The sequence below is a fragment of the Buceros rhinoceros genome, unplaced genomic scaffold (assembly GCF_000710305.1).
Source record: "Buceros rhinoceros silvestris isolate BGI_N320 unplaced genomic scaffold, ASM71030v1 scaffold40116, whole genome shotgun sequence".
In the NCBI taxonomy this organism is placed as follows: Eukaryota; Metazoa; Chordata; class Aves; order Bucerotiformes; family Bucerotidae; genus Buceros; species Buceros rhinoceros.
In genome coordinates this window covers 19,576-30,204 of record NW_010417672.1, presented here as the reverse complement: position 1 = coordinate 30,204, position 10,629 = coordinate 19,576, and the positions used below count along the sequence as shown (strand labels likewise).

The 10,629-nt window shown below is 37.9% G+C and overlaps 2 protein-coding genes across 2 annotated transcripts in view; one reads left to right on the top strand and one right to left on the bottom strand.

The window, feature by feature from the left end:
- The first annotated feature begins 1,011 nt into the window (after positions 1 to 1,011).
- On the top strand, positions 1,012 to 6,514 carry ARMC10 (armadillo repeat containing 10). The gene is made up of 5 exons (XM_010138255.1): positions 1,012 to 1,128; positions 2,274 to 2,408; positions 3,674 to 3,850; positions 4,935 to 5,006; positions 6,260 to 6,514. Exons 1-5 carry the CDS (start codon positions 1,012 to 1,014, stop codon positions 6,512 to 6,514), a joined length of 756 nt encoding a protein of 251 aa, XP_010136557.1.
- A 3,507-nt stretch (positions 6,515 to 10,021) lies between these two features.
- The window catches only part of NAPEPLD (N-acyl phosphatidylethanolamine phospholipase D), an 8,748-nt gene continuing 8,140 nt past the window's right edge, over positions 10,022 to 10,629 (bottom strand). Inside the window, exon 4 of the mRNA XM_010138254.1 lies at positions 10,022 to 10,332. Within this exon, the coding sequence (XP_010136556.1) occupies positions 10,207 to 10,332 (126 nt within the window). The 3' untranslated portion in view covers positions 10,022 to 10,206. The remainder of the gene's footprint in view (positions 10,333 to 10,629) is intronic.

The following is a 10,629-nucleotide window of genomic DNA, read 5'->3' as shown; positions in this document are numbered from 1 at the left end:
ACCGGCCCGCTAACAGCCGTGCGGCGCGTTCAGAGGGCTCCAGAGCACGTTTTCTCTTTAGAAAAGCCTAATTTATATTTTTGAAGTCCCCTAAAGCGCATCTCCAATCAGTGTGTTTACTGGTCTATTATTAAAGTTATTTGTGTTCCCCCTGTAATTCAAAACTGAAGTGTTTAGATGAGGATAAAAAACAATTTTGTTTTTCAAGCTAGCTCTTGGATTATCATCATTAAGCTTGACCCCCCCACACCCCCCAAGAATACTATGGTGTTTGCCAGGTGAGGCGATGGCAGCAAATACAAAGAATTACAAAGGGCTGGTTAGCTTCTCAGAAGTCGTCTCTAGTCATCAGCTACCTAAATAGTGCCTCCAGCCTGGCTGAAAATGGCCTTTGATGCATTTGTGTCACCCTTTCATGAAAGACAGGCACTCTGTAACACCATCCTGAGGCAGAAACACCCTTCCTCAGTTCCTGAGTGATGCCATGATCGGCTGTGTTCTTAGCACTGCAGCTGTTACTTTGTCAAAGGACATCAGGGTACTAGCAAGAAAGACATCATTATCGTAATTTCTGGAACTAGTACTCTGCAAGTCAGAAGTTTTGTTTTCCTGGTGTCCAGACAGCTTTCCACATTTCATTCTAGAACGCAAGTTAAAAAAACATGTTTGCTGAATAGTCTAAATAATTTTGAAGGGGAGGTTTGCTGTAGGTTAACCAGAGTAATGCACCTCAGGCTCTTATGTATTGCTTTTGTTTTCTCCTTTGAAAAAAAGTAATCAGAGGACTCAGGAAAAAAGGACAGAAGTCTTGCTGCTGTAAAACACAGGGGGTTTTTGCCATATGATGGTTGGGTACAACCAAACTTAGAACAATGCATCCTACAACTGACAGCTAAACCTCAGCTGTCTAAAAAACTTTTAAGTGGTAACTAAGTGAAATGTCTCAAACTTGGTATCAAGTATTTAATTTTTTATACACTGACAGACAGTCCTCCAGCATCAACCCATACCATGGATGCGGATACTCTACAGAAACTTATTCATTTGCTCCAGGCCACAGATGATCCATTAATTCAAGAGCAAGCTTTAATCACCCTCAGCAACAGTGCTGCCTTCTCTGTAAATCAAGTAAGTATTGTTCTGCAGGAAACAACAGCATTTCAATACCAGTCAGAGTGGAGGATGAGAGGTGCTGTTTGCCTGAGGAGTGGCACAGGACTGAGAGCTAAGGTAGCTTGTGTTCTAAAGTCCATTTTATGTCTGTGCCTCAATTTCTGCTAGCCCAAATAATATAATTTACCAGCTTCACAGAATTTATCTAAACTTAATGCTTGTGCAGCTCCAAGTCTGCACAGAGCTCTGTATTTTAAAAGTGCTGTAATTCCGTATTTTGTTGCTTGCAGTTGTGTAACATTAGTGAAAGGGTTGAATTGGAGAAGGGTTAAATACTTCTAGGATCAGCTCTGAAACTTACCAAGGTAATTTAAACAAATTCTTTATCTTTACAGTTTGCATGATGCCATTTGCATCTTAGGAACTTTCCAACTATCCAGGTGTCTTCGAATCAATTGGAAATATGATGCAGAAAAGCTTTGAGCTGGATGCAGATATTCATGCCTTTGTAAAGGTTTAACCTCCAGGGTCTCACCCTTTTTTAAAATATTTTTTTGTTGGTTTTGTCTTTTTGTATGGTACTTAGGACAACTATCTATTCTGGCTTCCTAAAACATCTTAATATAAATCTCTCCAAACAGAACAGAACTGAATGCCAAGGCTGTTTTTTTTCAGTGATGGTTAAACTAAGTGAGAAAGATTTTAAAAAAAATCAAGTGTAAGGGAAAAGCAAGTAAGTTTTAGAACTTCTGCTCATAATAATTTAAAGCTGCATCTTGAAATTCTGTTTTGTTCAGTCAGGACTTTTAGGTACTGTGACCTGGCTCAGCTAGTCTATGAAGTCATTATGCAAAAATTACCTTTGGTTCTTTATAATCTGAATGCTTTAATCACACTTGGCAGGATGGATTGTAAAAGTAACGGTGTTGTGCCATTGTCAGGTCATGTCAAATAATACCTTGGCCCTAAGCAGGACGACTCAATTTCAGTGAAAGCAAAAAGCTGTATCTGCTAACACTCCCCCATTAAAGCAGAGGAGCCCGTTCGGGAAGTCTCCATTCACACATTCCATTTGCGTTAAGATGGAAACTTTGAGGAAAGCCTTCAGCATTTAATTTAAATTCTTAAAAATCTTATTAAAGCTCTGTTTTATATTTCAGGATATAATCCGAAATTTGGATGGCCTTTCTGTCATTGGAGGGATGCTCTCAGATTGTGTTCCCATAGTTAAAGAAAAAGCACTAAATGCACTTAATAATTTGAGTATGAATATTAAAAACCAGGAAGAGATACAGGTAAGTTTCTTAGAGGGAAAATTGAAGTAACTGAGACACAGGAGATAGTAGAGGGCTTTCAGCGTATTTGTTAAGATATAAGCCAGGATGCCAGAATGTTTTGATGTTAGACCTACGAGTCAGAAGATCTGGATGATCTGTGCGTCCCAAGGCCAAAGGATAACTTAAAAATGCACTGGATCACTGACACTTACTGTTTTTAAAGGACAGTTAGGAAACGAGGCAGTTTGTGTTCAGCTTTCACCCAGTGCCAGTAAACAGAGACTGTGCTGCTAAGTTTATAGTGAAATTATGGGAGGCAAGATGATTTCCAAACGCATCCAGAACAGCCGTCGTTGAATAGGATGGATTGCAGACTGAACTTAGCATGACTCCATAGCAAGGGAGAAGAAAATAGTAATTGATCTCGTGGGTTTGTATGAGACCAATATTTCAGGGTGATACTTTCATCTTAAAACAATAGCGTGTAAAAGCAATGGCAAGTTCTGGTTGTAAATGTGGTAGATGCTATGGATGTGAAAGGACCAACCATCAAAAAAGCGTCTACTTTTGACATTATTAGATTAATCAATAGGTCAGGAAGAGTCCAAGCAGTGAGCTGATGCAGATCTGAAGATTTATACTGTTTTTTTTCATTAGCCTGATAAAAAGGCAGTTTGATTGCACATGGTAGTTTGCAGCATCATTAGCGCTGAGCAACTTTATTTTAAAAGTAGTGTTTGCCAAGAGCAAATGTTTATATAGGTAGAAAACAACTCCTTTAGTAAAGGCAAAGTAATTCTTTTCTTAGTTAGGACTTCCAGGGTTGGTTACATACTGTTATCCAGAAGCAATTTGGTAAATAGTAGTTGTTAATGTCATTTGTCATCACTGTTCCTGAGGAATACTCCAGTATGGGCCACATGGTTGGAAGAAAGGATTTCATTCCAAGACTTGCCCTTAGCTGGGTCTTAACATGTAAGATGTTAGTTGCTGAAAGTGATTTTTTTAAATAACTCTTTAAAAAACTCCGCCACTTCTGAGATAAAGCAAGTTGGGTTCAGGAAGGTTAGCAAGCATAGCTCCGTAACGCCTGCTTCATTCATGCCAATAGAATGTTTGAATGTATTCAGAACAAAGAAGTTCTTGTTTCCAGGAACCCTGATCGGGCTATGAATTTAGCCAGCAGTGTTCAGTACTGAAGCTGGGCTACTGATACTATTTGTGAATAGAAAATCTGCTGGTATCAAAAAAAAGTCTTCTCATCTCCTTCCCTTTCTCCCCAGGAATATATTACACAAGTTTGTAGGAACGTTGAGACAGCTCCCCTGAACTCTGATGTGCAGCTAGCTGGACTCCGGTTGTTGACAAATATGTCTGTTACTAGAGACTACCACCATAAGATGATAAACTCCATTCCATGCTTTTTTCATTTGCTTGCAGAAGGAACTGACAGGACGCAGGTACTGGGTGGTGTATTGTTACAAACCATTTGTCAGGCTGCTTGACTTGCCCCCTTTTTTACCGTTCTTGTAAAATAGTTTAGACTGTGCATAGAAAATCAAGCGTTCATTAATAATAGGAGATAATGCATAAAACCTGTGAAATACGGATCTATGCTATTTTCTCACTGTGAATCAGAGGGAAGGATGGGAATCTCGCTGGTGGGACCACTGGGCTAGAGCCCTGCCAAAGCAGCGGTGTGTGCACTGCTATTGTCCTGTGCCTTTGCTACAGCAACTCCAGAATTCTCTTCTGCTCACTAAACATTGATGCTGCATCGCAGAGCAAGGAGAATCCGCATGTGAAAGGCTTCAGTGGTGCATGAATCTCCCGAGGGGAACATGCCAAGCACTGGTAACCTAAGTTATGGATTTCTGTCTGTACCCTTATCCTTCTGACATGTCTTGGAACCCTAGTGACTGCAAGCGGAAATTGCACTTATTTGTGAATTAGCGCAATATTGAAAGCAAATCTTCAAATAGGGACCAAATTCGGCATTTATTCAACATGTCACAGTACCATCAGTGTTCTCAGTTGCTCTATCAGATTAAAACCAATTTTCCAGGACTCAAATTTCCACTAAATATAGTAGACCTATTTTTTTTTACTTAGGGATAGTAAGTAGCACTTGGCCCTTTCCTAGTGTTTAGTTAAAACATTAGCATCACAAGGTCTAGGAAAGTACGAAGGTGTATTTGTGTATGTTTCCGATCACATTTTAAATACAGTACTTAACCATCCTCTCTATATTTTAAAAATATTCTGTGTTTTGACTAGTGCAAGTTGTTTCTAGATCTTGCCTTATTTTGATGTTTAAGTCAAGCTGAATTTGCTTTGAGAAATGTCTGTACTTAGTATAAATGTACTAGTGACTCCATGAGCTCTGTCTTTTCTGATACCAAAGACTGAAGTGCACAACTCAAGATATTAGTTGACCCTTCCTACCTTTTCCTCGCCAAGTCCACACTGACATTATTGATGCCCATCTCTGCTATACTTACTGGTTTTGGAGCTTGCAGTGAACCTGTACATTCCTCATTTCAGATTCAGGTTTTGAAAGTACTTGTGAATTTATCTGCAAACCCAGCCATGACAAGACATCTTCTCAGAGCTCAAGTAAGGTTCTTGCTGTTTCATTGTATTTTTAGCATATATCCGTGTGTGTTTAGATATGCACATGCAATAGAAGAATTTTCATGTGTTAGAAGTATATATGCTACTCTGGCGTACAGTCCTAGGCAGCACGAGAAGAGTTCACTCTTCCGTGGGCTAACTTTCTTCCGAAGCGTCATGTGATACAGGTAGCATACTGGCAGAGGAAGAGTCACAGGGCCTATGCACCTGAAGGCAGTTGGTCGTGTTTCCTGTACTATTCCGAATAATCAGTCACAGTGTGCAGAAGCCTGTTCTTACCTTCTCTTTCCACCAAAGGGGTAGTACCATAAACTTCTATGTATAATATAGATATAAGATACCCTGAGAAGTTTCAAAACCAACCCCAAAACCTCATTTCCAGCCATGCAGTCAGTATATAGATTGCAGACCAGGTACAAATGTCAAATACACCCAGTGCTGTAAATGGTCCTTCTCAGCAGCTGTTCCTCTAGCTCACACACTATACCTAAGACAACCAAATTCCACTGACACTCACCCCTTCACTCAAAGGCAGCCATAACACTATTGTCTCCAAGCACTGTAAATGAACTTTCCCTGTTCATTTACTTAGTCTTCCTGTAGAACTTTGTGGTATTTGTTATTGCTCACCTTGGCAATCAGGTTTATTTCAGTTACATCCTTTCCTCACACCAAAACCAAGGAGTCAGGGACTGGATTAGTGCTGCATCCTCCTTTTCCTCCCCAAAGTAAATTTCTTGAAATGTGCAGTGCCTTTAATTTTTGAGTTGTCTGCCTTGAGCAAAGCTAGTCTAGATATTACCAGCTTGTCATTATTAAAATAAGATTGGGGTAGATAAATGTTCAGTTCTCTGTTAAAAGTGTATCCCTTTCTCATTTAGCACATGTGCTAATATAAAAACATTCAGATCACTGCAGAGGGCAAAAGCAACGTTGCTGAGAAGGAAAGCAGACCCGCTCTTCCAAATGGGAAGTTTCCAGCCAGCCACATTTTGGAGATGGAAAGGACAAAGCATTTATTAGCACACACCCGTCTTTTCTAAAGTGGAAATGTGCACACTGCGCAAGTTTCTGGCATGCTTTTGTAGCACATAGAGTTGTGGTATTTCACAGGGTTTCTCTTTTAGGGGGTTTAGGTGCAGACTCTTTTTTCCTTTTTTTTTTTTTAAAGTTAGATTTAGTTACAAGTACTTACTGCTGGTGATTAAGTATGGATTATTTCTTGACTATCCTAGGTGCCATCACTGCTGTTATTTTTTGACGACCATATAAACAGAGATATTCTGCATAGAGCCCTGACGTTTGCCGCAAACTTGAAAAAGAACGTGAACAATGAAGATGGCACTGTGATTCAGGGCCAATACAGGGAAGACTCTCTTTTCTTTACACTCTGCAGGGACTCTACCCCATTTGCTCAGAAACTGGCATCCTTGTTGCATCATCCCGATACAGAAGTGAAAGAGCAAGTTGTGAGAATATTAACACAATAGTGATTTTTTTTTAAAAGAACAGATTGATCTGATGGAAGTATGAAATGTTAGGAATGCTGTGCTACAAAACCCTCAACAAGCAAACATTAAAACAACAAAAGAACCACCCCCGAATACTACCATATTACTCAGCACAGATCAGTTACTACAGAAGAGAATATGATGTATTTAATACAGAGAGCACAGTGGATTTTGTTGGTTTGGGGTTTCTTGGTTGGGGGGGTGGTGTTGTTTAGTTTTTGGTTTTTTTTACAAGCAAGATAAAAGTAATAACTTCACCAGTACTGAGAAACCACTGTACAGCTGGCATATGTATACAGAGGGGGAGGCATAGTTTAAAAACATGAAAACTTTCATAAATACAATGAATGTTTTAAATGGATGAGTAAAATGAATCAAAATATTCTCAGTGTAATAAAAATATTTTGTTTTAAATATTTTCAGCTGTTGGATAAATACCTCTGTAGAAAGATGCATTAATGATTTGGCAATTAGAAATGAGTTAACTTATCTGCTAAACAGGTGCAGGCAAAACTTACAGAATATTAAATAAAAACAAAACCAAACTATCACTGGCTTCCCACAAAATTAGTATTTTCAATGAAAACTGCAAATTAAGAGTTCCCTAGCCTATGTTTTTTCACCTTATCTTCACAGAATATATTCTAAAACTACATTCTCATATGCTTAGTATATCCATTCCATTTAGCCAAGCTGCACTGCAGTTAGCCACCACTGTACATGGTCTCTACACTTGAAAAAAAATCCAAAGGAATTTATCTTGCTTTAAAATTGTTACTTTAAGGAAATATTGAGTCAAATATTATCTGCAACTGCAATTCAACACTCTCATCTTTATGGAAAAGTCTACATGAGCAGCATCATACACATTTTTTACAAAAGCTTCCTGTTCTGTAGCAGTGCTTGGGCCTGCTTTCCTTCCAGAATGACTCCTTTTTCTCTGCAACCAGAACATCAGACTAAATGCACCTGTTGATTTAGCCCACACAAAATTTTAGCCATCAATCCAGTGTTAATTCAAAATGAAGTGTAATACATATAATCATCATTATAACAGAATCTGAAGGAAATTTCACTGATGAATATAAAGTATACATAAGAACATAAAGAAAACACTTCATGCTAAAACAAGACTACTAAAACTTCGTCAGCGCTGTATCATAGAGGAAGTAAAAGAATTGTCACGAGTAAAGGCTAGAAAACAAGTTTTCCACCCTGTACCATTTTTAAGAGAGCTGTTTTACTTCAACTCTTACCAGATCCTTCCTCTTTCTAAGTTAATATATGCACTCTTATAAAACACTGCTCTCATTCTGTAATTCAACAGATAATTTTCTTTTCAGTAAGCACCTTTGCAAATAGCTAAAGCTGCACGAAAAATGTGACCTTGTCTATGCCCTGATCAATACAGGGTAAAGCTCTATGTATCTAATTCATCTGCATAGGCAGTTTTAACTCATCAGGAATACAATTAAGGCAGAAATAGAAGTTGGCGTGATTCCCAGTCAGATCCCTGACAATTGCTGCACTGACAGTGAACTTCCCTTTCTCCTTCCCCCTGCTCAAAACACTATTCATTTTGGAATAAGCAAGTTAAATTACAATCAACTTCATGTTTTGCCACTTTTCGTGCATTTGATTTTTTTCTCCCTCTGTATTTAGCAAAGAAAAATAAAGGCTAGGTCAGACCCTAAAAATTTACCAATCCTACCCTTCTTTTGTGACAAGAACTTTCACTAGTCTGTTCTAGGTATATCTGATCTAGGTACATCTGTGTTTTCTTAAGCTCTGCAACAGAGATGTGTAGGTGTCCCTCCTCCATGTTCTCCAACCTAAAAAGTTTTTCAAATACAATCTTTTTGATAATTGAAGTTGATCTCTTATCCTTTACTTTGATAGCTGACAGAAACAAGTGACCATTGACCCTTCGAGTACATGAAAACCTGTCACAGTGTTGTCTCAAACTTTTTCTGGTCTAGAAAGACGTATTTTTAAATGCTTTCAAGATATGCTGTTGAGGTGTTCTGAAATTATGCAAGACTCTCCAAAGTGTTCTTTACACAAGTGTGTCTATTTTTTTATCCACCACCCCACATCCTAAATGGAATCATACCACCACCAAGCAAAGCATAACAGTGACCATTCTACATACAAATGCTGTGCATTAATAGATCCAAACAAAAGACTGAATGTCAGTAATGGCATATGTTAAGTCAGTACTTCGCTGCGGCTGCTTATCTAGGTATATTTTAGTTTGTTTCTTTGCAATAAAGAAATCTTGATGTTTGTCAAACATGAATCCCACTTTTTCTTACATGAAAGTGGAGTGATCTGTTCCAGAACACTTCCTCAGCATGAAGTTGGATTAACTGAGGTTTGCCTCCTTCTGCTGTTTTTGTTGGTCTTAAGACCTGTAAGACTTCTAGGACTTCCCAACACCAATTTTTAAAAGATAGCTGTCAGCAGTTAAGAGATAACTTCAGTTTGCTCTTAGCATCCAACAATCTTGTTGCCAAAAATTCCTGTCTTTAAATTGCAGGGAAATGACATGCCTTTTTAAAATTTAGCTTCATAGAGCATGAACATAAAATGAAACGCACAGCGAGAGCAAAAAAACCAAAACAAATCATGAACAAAAAAAAATTGTTTGCCAATGAATTATGAAGGAGAATAACAACCCTTTTTATTGGCAACAATAGGCTTTAATTCTGTAAATTGGCATGGCAGTTTGATACAGATACAATTAGCCAAGTTTTACAATACAGAACAATGTTGTAATCTCTCATTCAACTTTATAGGGAAGCTATAAGAAAAATTACCGCAGCCCTTGCTTAAGATTTTTCACTTAAAAAAAAGTACTTGGTAGTAGGCTGAGTGAATGCAAAGACAAGTGCCATTATAGGATTACTCCATTTCATGTACTGCATTTGACAAGAAAGTTATTTTAGACACATTCAGGCCTAACTTAAAAACACTGACAAAACAACGAATGTGTGCAGATACTCTGGCCAGCAGTTAAGTTTTACACATCAATGACGCAATATTAAATTATCTCTTTAAAAGGCACATTTCTTTAGATCATTGTAAAATTCAGCTTTTGTGGTTCGTCAATATATGAAAAGGTAGAAGCACTCAGTAAAATAATTATTTTGCCATGCTTGTGCTTTAACACCACAGCTGCATTGGAAGACTCCACCCCACAAAACACACAGAGAAGCTACTGAGGTACAGGGCATAACCTGAAGATGAATGACTTACAAGTGGGAGATGACATTCTCACAATGACGAATTCAAGTCAGCCATTAATTCTAAGAATATGTCCTGTGCTTGAGGTTGTTATTGCTGCTGCAGGTAAGATGAAGAGTCTTAAAAAAACCCTAGTAATTTATCAGGGGTCATTTATCACAAGAGTGAAACTGCAAAATATTCCCAGACAATACCTTATATATTAACCAGTTTTTAGATCACCTTTAAAACTTTATGAACAATACAACTAGTAAAAATTATCATGAAATTGGTATCAAGTTTTAGTTCTCAAACTAACAAACTTGGCATCTAAAAATCCAATTCTCACCAAAAAAATCTGCTTTGTAAGTATATCATATTAATATTTGTAACATTAACTGTTAGTTCAAATCAAACATGGCTTACAAGGAACTGCTACTATTTCATTATTCAAACCCATCATTTGTACTCAAGTCCCGTGATTCTCCATGGTTTAAGACAAAGAAGTCGTCTTTTTTCAAGCCGTATCTTTCAAGAGCTTCATTCAGTTTAACTGGTGGATCCAAGTAATACTGGAAAGGTAAGAATAATAATATGAGGGAAAAGATACCATTGCAGCATTTGGGGGAAAAACGAACAAAAAAGAGCATCACTGCTTTAAACAAGAAATGGTTTACATTTCAAACATTATCTAAAAAGCTGGAGTGGGGGAGAGGATATTTGTGAAACTAAAACATTTGGTTTCATTTTCAGGTTTTAAATGCTAAGAATGCTGATTTACAGTTGTATAGTAACAACCTATCATCCAAAATTCAGTCTTCCTCAATGTACTGAACTAGATGATCTCTTTACCCCAGGACCATGGCAAG